Consider the following 15,736-nt stretch of genomic DNA (forward strand, 5'->3'; position numbering starts at 1 on the left):
ACCGCAGTGGTCCAGTATGTAAAAGAGAACCACTACGTTAAAATTGCAAATACTAAACCTTGATACCTCATTTAATCATTTGAAAAAAAAAAGTGTCCTGTTTGGTTGGACCACTGCAACCATCATTCTTGTGACATCTTCTGGAATGGAGAATATATTACATGTTATCAACTACAATATTCTTCACTTACATAATGACTGCATATGAAAGCAAGCAGACTCACTCTAATACCTCCATAAAAGCATGCCAAGTGTAACCAGCCATGCACATGTTGCATGCATCATGGCGTAGCTTTATGGCTGACAATGTTCACTCCTACGTACTTTTTCATCAATCTTGTAGCTGCCTACTGTAACGGTCTAGATTTCATTCGCAAATTGCACATAAATCCAGTAGAGATGAATTTTTATCTACAAATTATTATGATATCTGTGTGGGTTTCTTTGTGGGTTCCACAGCTTGGTTGGGTCTTTGCTTCTCTTACTTGGAGAACAGTGGACATGAGTCATCAACTAACCTCTCCAAGCGACAAGTGGCAGCTCGGCGCAGTGACTAGGTGTCCTCCATGTCATTAAAGATAATAACACCCAAGCTGAAGGGCGTTTGGGGAAAGGGATGATAACATCAAATACTAATAATTTATTAGATAGCAGAGGAGAGACAGAGAAGGGAGGGGGCGGCTACTGGTGTTGGAAGTGGAGAGATACCCTATTTTACTCAGTTTCAACTAATAAAAAATTCATAAATGAGGGAGGTGGCGTAGTATATTTGGCAAAGGAGGGGTATTAATGAAAGCTTTATGTGTTTGTTTTTATCTGGTTCATTTCAAGGGAAGGGAGACAGAGCAAAGGTGGGAGGAGGAGGAGAGGAAGGAAGGAGGCAGGAGGAGCGAAGGGCTTCGAGAAAGGGGACATGTACCCCTCCAAGAGGTCTTCCCCTTCCCCCAAAATCCCTCCTTTATTTACCATTCTGCCCTTCTCTGGCTGCCATCTCTGCTTCAGCCTGTTGCTTCTGGCCTCTGTTTTGTGATTCGCTGGGAGTATTTTTGGGTCCCTTTTGGTTTCTGTTTCTTGGTCCTGGGATGTTTCCGAGAGTGAGTTTAGGGGCTGTTGGTGAGAAGCGAAAGGGTTTCTGCGTCTTTATTTTGTGTTTTATGCAAGATTTTGTGTTTCTTGCTGGCGGATTATGTCTGTGTCATGGGTATTTTGTTGTTGATTCCTTCTTCTGACTCGTAATCTGTGATTTGGTGCTGTTTGATGTGTTGGATTTGTTTCCTTGACCTTTTCGTCTTAACGATCTTTGTCTTCTTTAGTATTATAATAGTTTGCTTTCTGTTTTACAAGTAATTATCTTTCTTTTTTTTTTTTTTCCCTCCATGTTAATTTAGTTTTCGTTAGGCTTTGAATGCTGTTTTGGGTTGGAATTGCTTTTAGCTGGTCGACAATTTGTAACTTTTTCATGTTATGCTCATTTTTGTGGTTATTTTTCTCTTCATATGAAAAACATTAGAGCCATCATTTTCGCTGTTGTTTGTTTCCGTGGTGGAGTGCTGATTTTGCATTTGGGGCCTGCAGATTTTTGAAGGCTCTCTCAGTTGGTCATGCTGGATTACAATTTTTGCATTTTGATTGAAGTAGCTGAAATCGTAGAGTGTGTGTTAGTAGCCATTTTGTTGTCAATGGTGAAGGCCATTTTCTCCCTTCTTTGAACAAATAAACCCTTGAATGGTAAAGAGGTATGTGAGCATGTTGGGCTGGTGGCAGAAACTGGGTGGAAGTTTTCTTTTTACAAAAATTTTTGGGTTCTTTTTGAGTTTTGTATATGCTTGTGATGAAAATGTTGAGGGCCTTAACATTTCTGTTGTTCGGAATGCTGAAGCCTGTCTTGTTCATTGAAATCTTCTATATATAGTGAAAAAAAAAAAAAAGTTCTTTGGATTTTATGATCATTCTAATGTGCATTTGCATGCTTTTTCTGCTATTCTCAACGACCAAGGATTCTGGCATTTGTTGATCGAATATTCCAGAAAATGAATTAGTGAATGTGTCCATGATGGCAAACTTGATGTCTTAGGATTCTCATGGCTTTGTCGCAAGAAAGGGTTCTCGAATTTTCATAAATCTCTAGAATGATAGAGGTTGGAATAGGAAAACTAGTAATATTGGAAGCAAATCACAGAATGGAGGTCTGTAACGTGGCCTACAATCAGTTTAAGAGGCATTTATATTTAATTTGGGAGACTAGCATACTGCATGGAGCAGTATATATATCTATATAAACTGATATTTCTGTGCTGTGGAACAGTTGTAGGCATTAGTGGAGGTAAATGAAGGCATATGAAGTGATAAGTCATATGAAAAATAACCCTGGTGCTGTGCTGGTATGGAACCTTTTACTTGCATATTTGTATGGGGCAGTATGATCTTACTAAACCATGTGCATTTCTATCTTGTGGAATGGTTATAGCCATTAATGGAGATAAATGTATTGAATTGATAAGTCACAAGAGCAATCTGGTGCTGATATGGGTTTTTCTTCTTTCATCCTTTATATGCTTTCTTGTAGCTTCGCCAGTGTAGCTTGCTGTTTAGCTCTAGGATACAGAGTGCAAACTAAATTGAACACATATTGGTTCTTTGCAGGACATGAAACAAACAGAATCGTAAAACTTCTGACAACTGGTGCAGAGAAAAACTGAGGCTTGTTGAGGGAACGACATTTTTGTGTTCCTATATGTGTTAAAATGTGGCATAATAGAGCTGTAGGATTTGGAGATTCAGAAGCTTATCTCAAAATCAGGATTTGTTCATTCCCTCTCAATATCAAGAGAAATTTTATTTATGACAACAGGACAAGCATCATGCTTACGCAAACTACATGCCCCATGGTTCATTGTGGATGATAAAATGATGGAGCTTTCTGTGCTTGCCTCTTTCTAGAAAGTATAGTGGGCCTCTTTCCTATACAGTTTCTATTTTTTTTTCTTTGATCCTGTATGGTTCTGTGGTGTAGGATTTGGGGTCCTGGTGATGAACATAACATGGTGTGGACATGCCTACTTAGACTATTCCTACAAGATTTGCATGTAAACACCAAGTAACAGAGCCAATTTAGCTATAGCATCTTAGAAAGGTTGCCAAGAGTTTGCATAATGTTTACAGGACCTCTTAGATGGGCAATGGGAGCACTGTCATAGTTAGGTAGGGTATGCTACGAGATAACAAACTCTGTAGTAATTTAGGGACCCAAAAGTCTTGTTGAATGTCCTAGGATAAGCTACAAAAGAGTGGTGTGCTATAAGTAGGCTATGGAACGCATTTGAGGACTACAAGGAGATAACTGCATGGTTATATAGAGTATGCTTGAGTTATTTATACGTTTGTCCTCATACACTAATACTGATCTGGGGATTATTTTTTGGTGTTCTTACCCAATTATATTTTGCTTGAGATTATTGTAGAATGTCACATGAGCATCAAGAGGAGGGTGGAGTGCTATAAGTGGGAGTATAAAATGTTCTGGGGTCTGCAGAGTTTGTTAGTCACAGACAACTTATTGGTAATTAGAATTAAATTCTTGTAGTTCTTGTAAATATGGAGATGAACGGTTTGGCGGTGGTAAAGGATCTTTTTATATCTGTCTTTTTTTTTTCAACTTTAGCACAAGGAGAGGGAGGCTTTGCTTATATTTTATTAAATTTTATTATGAGTTATTTTAAACCTTATCCCCAATTTAAAATGAATTTGCCAATTTTTCAAATAACATAAATTGAGATAAGAAGTTAGCTTTGTTTCTAGATGTTGGATGGTAAGTTGCCCTGCTCATCAAAGGGCCACCTAAAGATTTTATTTTTAAAAAAAGGATAGCCTATTCATAGGCTCTCACATTTTGGGGTTTGAGGAGGGTCCATTGGATGCAGACTTACCCTCGCATGTGGAGAGGTGGTTCTTGTGTTTGTAACCCATGACCTTCAGGTCACAATGGAATGGGAGCAACCTTACCATCATGCCAAGGCTCACCCTCCACTTTAAGAATTAAATAAACAAATATTTTGTGCCCATGTATGTTAACTTAGAAATTGATTTTTTTGTAGAATGGCTTGCCAAGCACTGGTATTAAAGCAATGCATTCCTCTCCTATTTAATATCCTCGTATTTCTTTCTCCTTTTTCTGTCTTTTCTTTGCATTTTTACCAAATGACAATAAAATTATTTCTCAACAAGGATGAAAGAAGATGTTGCTTCAAGATTAATTTTGAATAAAGAAATGACATCATTTTCACACATGATGCAAAGGAGTAGTGTATATAATTATTTTTTTTCTATGTGATTTCCAAGTAATAAATCAAGAGGCTCGATATCAAAGCCACAAATATACGCTTGGAACCATAAAGAATATAATAGTTGTTCTTATGCCTAAACTAATTAACACACACAAAAAAAAAAAAAAAAAAAAAAAAAAAAACCCTATATTGCTTGTACCATTTCCCTACTGGACAGCATTGGCCAATAGATGTGACACACACCTAATACCTGCAACATGTTTCCTTTTCTTATTTTTGATCACTAATATTTTGTTCTATGTTCTTTCCATATTAAGTACTTATGCCATCTACTAAACTTTTTTTTTTTTTGTGTGAACTTGTTCATAACTTTCAAAGTCAAAACGTTTCTTTAATATCCATTTTCGTACATTAAATATACTTGCTAATGTACTTCTGTGTCTTTTGATGTATGGTTTAATATGTTCATTTCAGCTGTCCAACATCAATATCATGTTGTTTGTAAAAATTCATTTTACTTTGCATATGTGCATGCATGCATGCATGTATTTATGTACTTTATGCATATATAAAATTCTTTGTGACAGTGCTTTAGGATGATTTGAATTCTGGATTGTAGGTTTTTCATGTTGGTTCAACTGCATCATTATTTAATTAACTTGGTGCTTTATTATAGAAATATTGCAGTAAAAGCAAGAAGAATGCGCCATGTTTGAGGACTTCAGTCTCTGGGGAACTGAGAGATGCCTCTTGATAATGCAAATGCTTTTGACACACAACACTTCAGCAACAAAGATTCAGAGAATAGTTCAGTGACTTCAGTCCATTCAGCATCAAATTGTGTTGATAATTGCCCATCCTTGTGGAAACAAAGTGGTTCGCACTTTCCACAATCAACTTATTTCAAGAACTTCTGTATGAATATGGGCTTCTTGGCACAACCTGATAATCAGATGAAGCAACTGGGTGGTCAAATGCCTGACCAGGACTCATCCTCATCTCAATCAACTGGTCAATCTCACCAAGAAGTGTCTGGAACAAGTGAAGGCAACCTTCATGAGCAAAGTATTTCAGCACAAGCTGGTACGGTCTATATCAATTTTACATGTCTTTTCTGGTAAATGTGATTTGTACTTTTGTTAAATTATGGACCTCTCTGATTTAACTATTGCTGTTTTAGTTTCCTATTTTAGTTTCCTATCTTCTCATTTGATCTGGCATATTATGTTGGTGTGAGGTTTTTAGTGATGGCAAAGCTCAGTTTTACTATAGCCTATTCTTCACCATTGCTATTTTCACTTGCTCATCTTATTATGTACTTCCTTTAGAATTACATTATTTAATTAAAAGAAATGTTCTTTTTGGTTTCCAATAAATGTTGATAAGCAGTCAAATACAAAGGCAGTCATTTATGAACATGACTACTTCCTATTTTTGCTAATTAGATTGGATCTGGCATGTGCAGTTTTACGTTGAGGAAGTTTGGTATTCTTGTCAATTATTCATATGCCTTTTCTTCCACAGGTTTAGTGTTGCTTCAGTTGGTTCATTTTATGTGATCCTATGCATTCAGGTGGCTGTGATAAAGAGTTATACGCATTGTAGTACATTTGGACTGGGAACTTCGAATTATCTTACAGAAGGTTCAGTTAACTGCTAATATATGTAGAAGGACTAGTCGCTGTGGTTATGCTTTGTACACAGCCTTACAAACCACACGGTTGATCATTATGATATGTATAATGCTGTATTATAATAATTCAAATGAACATGTCAATGTTTTAGCTAATTTATTATTATTTCATTTCATTCTATTTCAGCTTGAAAAGGTCAGAAACCAAACACAAATTAAACATCTTGATCCAAAGACAGCTGGAAAAAACAAGTCCAACTCCAAAGTGTGGCATTTTAAATGCAAACAAGTACTTGATTATCTCTTTTTTAATTCATTCTTAGTTTTTTCTCACTTTTGGTTTGGTCAACTATATATTGTAATTTTGTAACCTGATGGGATAGAGCTTTTATATAATGTAGAAACCAAATCCTGACTAAATGCTTATGATCAATGGTATGGAATATTTTTAAGTGTTGGTCTGGGGTTCTCATGGTACAGTGAAGTTTTGCTGCCACTTTTGACGGTACTCTGGCAGTCAGGCAATCGTTATTATTTATTCATTTGAAATTGGTATTCCAAGTTATTGTTTTGACCTTGTATGCATATATAAAGGTGGTCGCTAGTGTGAAATGTATGCTTGGAAACTTTATCTTTGACTTTCTTTTTTCTTGATGTAATGAGATATGCCACTGTGCCACCAGATGTAAACCATCTGATGCAGGGTTGTTCTTTTACTTAGGTAATGATAAGACATGTGGAAAGCAGGTTGAGGGTCATGTGAACTCAGTTTTATTCCTAGGGACTCCAGAAGCTGCCTTTGTATCTCCAAGACTTGATTATGGCCAGTCTTTTGTAAGTTGATGCCATGTTCTTGAAATATTTTAAGTGGTCTTGATTGGTCTAGACCCCTGTAACCACATATTTTTTATGTTGATGCGTATGCTTGATGGTTCTTGTGGTGTTTCTGTGGCAGGCTTGTGTCCCTTACACCTATGCTGATCCAAGCTTTGGTGGTGTGCTGGCTGCATATGGGTCACCTGCTATAGTATGTACTATAGAGCATGTTCTTCCCTTTTTTTTTTTCCCTTTTTATTAACAGAATATGGCAACTTGGCCTTTCTCTAGGCGAGATCAAACTCTCATTATACATGCCCATTTCTTTGTGCCTTTCATAGGCTCAAACTATTTGAGCGATGGATGTCGACTTGTTGGAAACAGATCTCCTGAAATGTGGATGATAGGCCAAAGAAAAAGTTGAATGATAGTAGCAAAAGCAAATTTGAAGATTCCTTGTGTTTCTAAGGACATGGATGTCTATTGCAATGATGGTTTGTTTGTCAGATTCGTGTACAGCCAAGTTTTATTTTTGGTATTGTATTCTTAGGTTCATGTTGGTTTTGGTCAGGGCATTCTTAATATTTTATGGATCATTTTGTCTTTCCATCATTACTAGTAAAATGCTAGTGGTACAACCAAAGGTATTTTATAGAATAAATACATGGAAGTCATTAGGAGACATTTAGTCTTCATTGATATGGAAGACTTAAACTGAAAGCCTGATTGTGCGCCACATGAATTCTGGTGAAACAATTAGATCAATGCTAATTAAATGTATATTTATGTGACGGAAAACATAAGCAACATTACTCATGGGTGGCTTTAAGTTATGCTAATATGAACATGCTACAGTGCACAGGTTGAAACATGGGTGGATGACGGGATGGCATTATAATTTTGTAGCCATGACTGTTATCTACATGCTTGTTGTGTACTATTTTTTTGTTAATTATCCTAACATTTGTCTTCTATCCAAAGTAGACATATTTTAGTTTCTTTAAAGTTAATTCAAATCAGTAAATAGAGAAAGATGGATACAAGAGTTCATTCCTGTCTATCATCCTTTTGCCACGAGTATGTTTTCTTGGACTCAAAGATTTTCTTTAGCGAACGCGTATATCATTCAGAGCACATTAGTTCTTCCTGCATTGTATTGTTTACATCAACACTTTGTCCTCTTTTGGTTAGATGTAACCTCTATGTTTGTGCCTTATCCTGCAATTCTTGTCATTTTGATTAGTGAATGGCACAAGGAGCTCCAGAAACTAGTTTTATATTATTCAGGCACAAACTCATACTATTACTCTTTTTAATCATAGGATTTTAGTCATGCCGCCTCTATGAGAGAAGAAAGAACTTTTCTATATCTTCCCATCTCTACTGATCTTGGTATGCTGTGATTTTGTACTTGATCAGATTCATCCTCAAATGGTGGGAGTGCCACCTTCTTCTCGTGTTCCGCTGCCTCTTGAACCAGCTGCGGAGGAACCCATCTATGTCAATGCAAAACAATACCGTGCGATACTCCGAAGGAGGCAGCTGCGTGCAAAGTTGGAGGCTCAAAATAAACTCATCAAAGCTCGAAAGGTATAAAAGCATAAACATTTTTATAGTAGCTTGGTCTTACTCTTTTTGGGGTCAATGGTGTGTCTGCAACTATAGTTTCTATAGTTTGATTCGTCAAGAAGTTGGCCGAGACCACCCTCCATGAGTCCAAACACTGCATTGTTGCTTCTACTTGTTTTCCTGTTTCAGATATAATTGGGGGTTGCGAGCTTTTCGTATGGTGGTCCAAAATGCTTTAATTTTTCCCACTGCTCTTCTATTTCTTTTTGCAGCCATACCTCCACGAGTCTCGGCATCTTCATGCAATGAAAAGAGCAAGGGGATCCGGTGGGCGCTTCCTAAATACAAAGCAGCTCGAACAGCAGCAACAGCGACCACTGCTGCCGCCCCCACCTTCTGTTAGCACTGGTCTTGGGAATCTCTCAGCCTCTAATCTCCACTTTGAAAATGGCCCCAGTGGTTCATCTGCTGCTCCTACCAGCTCGCTGATGTCGCCAGAGTTTCCACCAGCGGAGGCATGTTAGAACAGCAGGGTCACCTCAGCTTCTTGTCTGCTGATTTCCACTCCCATGTAAGGAGTACTCAAGGTGGAGGTGACAGCGGTTCCCAACCTCGGATCACCATCATGCGGTAAAACGTAGGGAATTGGCCTGATGGTGTTTCCCTGGCAATTCATCCTTGGCTTAAGGTGTTTCCTCAGAAATGCTTCATTTTCGTATGGTAGCAAGACTTGATAGGGCTCAAAAAATGCACCTCCAAATTGTACTCTAAGTGCTTGACACCTTGTTTTGGATATGTTTATGGTTAAATAGATGCCAACACTCTCTCAACTTTTATCCTTGAATTTTTGAAACGATATGTGGAATTGTATCCTCTAAACCACCAGATATGCTCTCAGGGACTTCTTGATTGGAGCGCGCGAATTTCAGGGGGAAGGCGGACTGGATGGTTGTTCTTCAGGCTGTGTTTCTCTTCAGCTTCGGACACACACACACACACACACAGATTTTTTTTTTTTTTGGGTGTATGAATATTGGCTTGATTCAACTGCTGAGCAGAAGGGTATTGGAATGACAACTGATAGCCACTTTCGATTTATTATTTTGACTTCTGGATAAGAAATAATCAAATCAAATTAGAAGAAGTCTTATCGGAAGGTTAAGAAATATTTGGCTTTTATGTTTAAATGGCAACCATCTATTTAACATAGTCTTTGATTTTTGCTACGGGGAGATCTTGGGTAGGGGTGTGGGGTTAAGAAATCCAAACAATATTTTCTGGCTAGTTTTTTTAGGTGGTGTTTTGAATTGTTATAAATGGCATCATAATAGAATCAAATCTATGTAGACTATGTGATATTGTGACAAAGGCCCATCTGGAATGACCATGGGCTAGATATCAACCTAGTGGGAGCATCAAAAGTTTAAAAGAAGGAAGTATGTGTGGACCTATATGGACATATGTTTAATCGTATAGGCGGGTATTGAGTATCATATTGATTATGTACCAATGGATTTTGAATATTTATAGAGGATCAAATAATATATTTTGGCTAGCATTTTTAGATGAGATCTTGGTTTGTTAAATTTGCGGTTGCTAGCAACATCCCATCAAGCAGTTTTGATATACCTGTTATATAGCATTGTATCATACAAGACTTTTTATTGATCCCCTACTTGTATCCAAATAGCAGAAAGTACTTGAACAGTGTAATATTCCCCACCCATATGTATTAGGTTATATCCCATAAGTTGGAAGCTCAGGTTTTATTATCTCATAAACAATAGATTTGTCTTTGTAAGTACCTCAATTTCCCCTCAATGTCCCTATCTAAAACATAGGTTTACTGATTGAAACATAAGTTAAATAGAAAAATGGTGGACAGGATACATAATTGAAAGAAGAACAAATAAAAATTATAAATACTTGCATTTAGTCAACAAATTATCTTTAATTACAAAGCAAATGCTGATAGCAATATAGGGTGTAAATGGTTTTTGAATGCCCACCTTCCTAACATTATAATAAACATATACAGTAGTATAGCAGCAACTTATTATATTATATAACAGTCACAAGGGATGTTATTTAACTGCCTATGAAATTTATATTTAAAAAATATGGTTATCATACTTTTTAATATTATTATTGGAGTAACAGATGCATCAAAGATACTGTGATTTCACTGATATGTTGTTTACCCCCGAAAAATTACATTCTAACATTATAATGACTATTACATATTGGGCATGCAATATAGATTTGGTTGCAACGATAAACTACAACTGAAAGAGAATGTAACTGCCAATTCAAAGAGAGGCCATGGCTTCTCCAGATGATGCTTAATTTTGAACATGTTTGTAGATTCATAGGTTCATTTTGGAGCAAACTATCAACTCGTATGCTTTGCCATGGAAAGGTAATACTGGAGCATGATGCTCACATGGGAAGATGGAGTTGTATTTTTGAGTCATCATCAGTAATAGACTGTACACTGGAGGAAAAAATTTAGAAATGAAGGTCCAAATAAGCCATTATTTTTTTGAGTGAACAACTAAGTCAACATTATTTTGTATTTTCTATTCTTTTGCCTGACTGCCCAGAAAAAGTTAGATTAATTAATTTAGCAGAACATGTAATATTAAAATCTCATTGTAGGGAAGAATAAGACTGGTGAACTGATTCAAAAACAAATGTAATGGAAAGCAATCGAGCAAAGTTTTTGAAGATCTCATTTATTTTTTTGTTTCCATACCCGTTAGCCATAGATCATGGCTAATTTTTTCTGAAAAAAATAGAACTTAACAGCTGGTTGTGTTAAAATGTCTTATCATTTGTCTAAATTTGATTTTGGTTGATGGAAATGGATTGAAGGAGATGCAAGCAGATTAGAGAGTACCTGACGCAAGGACAAGGAGGACTAGAAGAAGAGCAGATAGCCTGGCCATCTTCATATGTCGTTCCAGATTGCCTCTGCTTTGGTGGTGAAATAGATTAGAAAACTTCATATTTATGGTCACCTGATGCATAAACCATCATCACGTAATTATGCTAGGATTTAGAGAAGTTTTTTTTTTTTTCTTTTTCTTTTTGCCATTATTGGATGATACATTTAAAGGAGGGGTTTTTTTTGGTAAAATTTAAAGGAGGGGCCGGGTTCGGTAAAGATTTTTTTGCTACATTTAAAGAAAGGGGCCGTTAAGATTGTCCTTTGGATGCTTTAGGATGTGATGGCTTCTGGATGGCAATGTTTAGCAGCGTAGAATCTTTGAGATTTTACTTTCTATAAGTTAATCTCTTTCTTTCTTTTTTTTTTTGATGAATTCTGAGGAGGTTGGAAAAGCAGCCACCTACCAATTTATTGAGAGATAGAATTTACAGAAGTCCAAAGGGATTGAGGATTACAACTGGTAAAATTAGTAAGAGAAGGATTTCATCTAATCTTCAAAACTTTAGTAAGAAAATTACAGAGATGAAACAAAACCCAGAAACAAGGAAAGCCCTCCAAAGCAGTGGCACAATTCTGCTGGCACAAAAAAAAAAAACGGACGACACGAATAGGAGCAGAGATTGGCAACATACAAGCTTCACGTCAACATTACTCCTAATTGAAGGGCCACCAAGCAAGATGACCAGAGTAGCTCAGAGGTAATAATTTTAGCCTTCTAATCATCTAGATTTTCATACTACATACGGTATTACCATGGGGATTGGATTTTTTCTTTTTTTGACCTCAGCAGCATATAGTTTTGACCAATGTTTTTATAAAAGGCCCGAATTGAGACCTCGGTTTATGTCTTCGCCAATATGGAAGGTAAAAAATTTGGAAAGACTGAAAGACTTTCTGAAACTTCCATAGGTATTTCAGGTATTGAAAATTACATCCCATAAGTTGGAAAATTACATCCCATAAGTTGGACAATTACCTTCTTTTCTCTTTTAAAAAAACTATGGAAAGCAGATTTATATCTTGCCAAATCACTCCTTAATGCCCCTTAAACTTATTGGGAACAGATTTAGTTGGAAAACTAATGGTGGGTACAAATCAATGACAGAAGACCAATAATGCCTTCCTAGATTAGTAGTTAACAATTTTTTAGTATGAATCCCATTGACAGGATATATAAAAGAGCTTTAATTGTGTTAGGATTTGACGCCTCGAGATTCAGCCCACAGCGAGGTTCGCGGTGAAAAACAGAGTCCAACGAGACCAAGATCACCCGAAACGGAGCTCGGATGGAGGAGATACGAGCTTTTGAAGTCGGCATGACATTCGAGGCGGCGGAGGACCGCCGGCGACCGACGGCGGGCGGCAGTGGCGCGGTCGCAGGCGGCGGCGTGCGACCCAAGCGCGCGGCCCAGGCGGGCGCGCGGCCCAGGCGCGCGCAGGCCCGCGCGCGCGGGCCGGCCCAGGCCCAGCGGCCTGCTGGCCCCTTTGCCCCGGTCCACCGTGGACTGGGCGGTCCACGGCTGGGCCTGTGGACCGCGTGGACGTTTCCCACACATTTTTCACGATCCACGGCACTATTCCATGGACCGGAGCGCGATCCGACGGCATGGGTGGCTCCCGGTCTTGATCCGACAGTTTGGGACGTGATTTGGGTTGATTAAGGAGTCCTAATCATGATCTAAGTCGTAATTAAGGTCTATAAAAAGCCCTGTGCGTGAAACAGAGAGTGAGGTGGTTCGGATTTGCACCGTACGAAGCCCGTATGAACCCAAGAAGAGAGAGAGAGGCGAGAGCGCTGAGAGAGAAGGAGCAGGAGGCTCCTGGACAGCGGTCGCCAGGCACTTCAGGGGTTCAGGGGGGGTCTTCAAGAGAGAGAGAGTTTTTGTGAGGGAAACTTCTAGTGAGAGAGAATTGGGTGTACAAGGGTTGAGGGTGAGGTCTCCTCTTGTAAAATTTCTTTTTTATAGTGAAGTTTGCATGTCCCGTGGAGGCGAGCCCTTTTGTGGCTGATCCACGTATTTTGATTGTTTTTTCTTTTGTTTTGTTTCTTCTTTCTTTCTGCTGCATCGCATGGTACTGAAAAGATCTTGGAAGGTGGTGTCCTGGCCAGACATCCACCCAACAAATGGTATCAGAGCAAGACGGTACAAGGACGCAGATTGCAGTGGTGGTGAGCAAGACTGAAGATGGAGAAAACAGGAATAATCAAGATGGAGATCAACAAGTTCGATGGTAAGAGCAATTTCTCCTTGTGGCAGGCAAGGGTGAAGGACGTGCTCATCCAACAGAGGTTGATCGATACTTTCTTGTACGATAAGAAGCCGACCACCATGGAGGTGCGGGATTGGAAACGGCTACAGATGCAGGAGGTGAGTACCATCCGCATGTACCTGACGGATGAGGTGGTAATCCATGTGCTGAGCGAGACTTCCCTGACAGTGCTATGGTCGAAGCTCGAGGAGTTGTACATGACGAAGTCTCTCACCAACACACTTTTTCTCTGGAGGCGGTTTTACCAACTGCGGATGACTGAGGGACAGCATGCAGGAGCATTTGAGCCACTTCCAGAAGATCCTCACCGACCTTCTCAGCATTGGCGAGAACGTTGAGGAGAAGACCAGGGCACTGGTTTTGCTGGCGTCGTTTCTCCCTTCGTACGAGTCCTTGATGACTGCTCTTCTAGTAGGGAAGAGCACTATCAAGATGGATGAGGTCACCGCAGCGATACTCCAGAACGAGGTTCTCAGGAGGGAGAACCCAGCTTCGAGCTCAGGTGGTGGTAGCTCAGCTTTGGTGGCTTCTAGAGGTGCAGGAGGCAGTAGACGGAGCGACAGGAGATCGCAACGAGAGCGGTCTAAGTCCAGGAGGGACTTGAGCAAAACCAGGTGTTACCGGTGTGAGGAGTTGGGACATCTAGCCAGAGATTGCCCTCAACTGAAAAATCGGACGGTGGCTGCTGTAGCGACGGCCGGCAGTGATTTAGATGGAGATGTCCTGGAGATATCTGACAAGGTATCTACTTCTTCCTAGCAGTGGATATTAGATTCTGCATGCCCCTATCATGTATATTGCAGAGAGGAGCAGTTTGACTTCCTGGAGAACAGTGAGGGCACTGTATATCTGCCGGATGGATTGAGCTGTGCAATCAGAGGCATTGGGACGGTCAGCTGGAGGACACATGACGGTGCAGTGAGGAGATTGGGGGAGGTCCAATACATATCCGATTTCAGGCGGAATCTTATCTCACTTAGCAGACTGGATTCGAGAGGCTACAGGACGGTAGCTGGTGGAGGAATCCTGAGGGTGCTACGCGGCGATAGGATTATGCTGGAGGGGAAGAAGGGGAGCAGAAGATATTATTACCTGGCGGGGAGCCCAGTGCGAGGTGGAGCTTCGGGAGCCAGACGGAGCCCAGAGCGAGGTGGAGCTCCAGGAGGCGGATCGAGCACGAGACAGGAGACTCGGGAGGACGAGAGGCGACGTCGCAAGGTGAGATTCCTATTGCCGCAGGACGATGCCCCGAGCAGGTCTCAGATCAGGAGGAGCACAGCATACGACGGAGATGGGATCGAGCAGCCTGGCTCAACTCCCATGTTTGCTCATCCATGATCAATAGGCGATTGCCTCAAGGCATGGGGGCGAGGAGATCTAAAAGCTCTCGGAGTTTGAAGGAGGCCGAATATCGAGTCGAGGTGGAGATTGTTAGGATTTGACACCTCAAGATTCAGCCCATATTGAGCCCACAGCGAGGTTCACGGCAAAAAATGGAGTCCAACTAGATCAAGATCACCCGAAACGGAGCTCGGATGGAGGAGATACGAGCTTTTGAAGTCGGCACGATATTCGAGGCGGCAGAGGACCGCCGGCGACCAGCGGTGGGCGGCGGCGCGCGGGACGCGTGACCCAGGCCCGCGCGGGACGTGCGACCCAGGCGGGCACGCGGCCCAGCTGGCACGCGGCCCAGGCGGGCGCGCGGCCCAGGCGCGCGCGGGCCGGCCCAGCGGCCTGCTGGCCCCTTTGCCCCGGTCCACCGTGGACCGGGCGGTCCACGCTGGGCCTGTGGACCACGTGGGCGTTTTTCATGCGTTTCTCGCGGTCCACAGTACTATTCCGTGGACCGGAGTGCGATCCGACGGCATGGGTGGCTCTCGGTCTTGATCCAACGGTCTGGAATGTGATTTGGGTTGATTAAGGAGTCCTAATCATGATCTTAGTCGTGATCAAGGTCTATAAAAAATCCTGTGCGTGAAACAGAGAGTGAGGTGGTTCGGATTTGCGCCGTACGAAGCCCGTACGAACCCGAGAAGAGAGAGAGAGGCGAGACCGCTGAGAGAAGGAGCAGGAGGCTCCTGGACAGCGGTCGCCAGGCACTTCAGGGGTTCAGGGGGGTCTTCAAGAGAGAGAGAGCTTTTATGAGGGAAACTTCTAGTGAGAGAGAATTGGGTGTACAAAGGTTGAGGGTGAGGTCTCCTCTTGTAATTTTTT

General features: G+C 40.7%; 1 protein-coding gene across 1 annotated transcript; it reads left to right on the forward strand.

Moving 5' to 3' along the window:
- The first annotated feature begins 677 nt into the window (after positions 1-677).
- LOC105058646 (nuclear transcription factor Y subunit A-3) lies at positions 678-9,137 on the forward strand. The gene is given in 7 exon segments (XM_010941629.4): positions 678-930; positions 4,960-5,366; positions 6,638-6,750; positions 6,872-6,943; positions 8,152-8,322; positions 8,574-8,786; positions 8,789-9,137. Coding segments are annotated over 6 exon segments (1,056 nt in total). The 5' UTR covers positions 678-930; positions 4,960-5,026; the 3' UTR covers positions 8,936-9,137.
- Positions 9,138-15,736: the final 6,599 nt, after the last annotated feature.

Source organism: Elaeis guineensis, chromosome 15 (genome assembly GCF_000442705.2).
Source record: "Elaeis guineensis isolate ETL-2024a chromosome 15, EG11, whole genome shotgun sequence".
Taxonomy (NCBI): Eukaryota; Viridiplantae; Streptophyta; class Magnoliopsida; order Arecales; family Arecaceae; genus Elaeis; species Elaeis guineensis.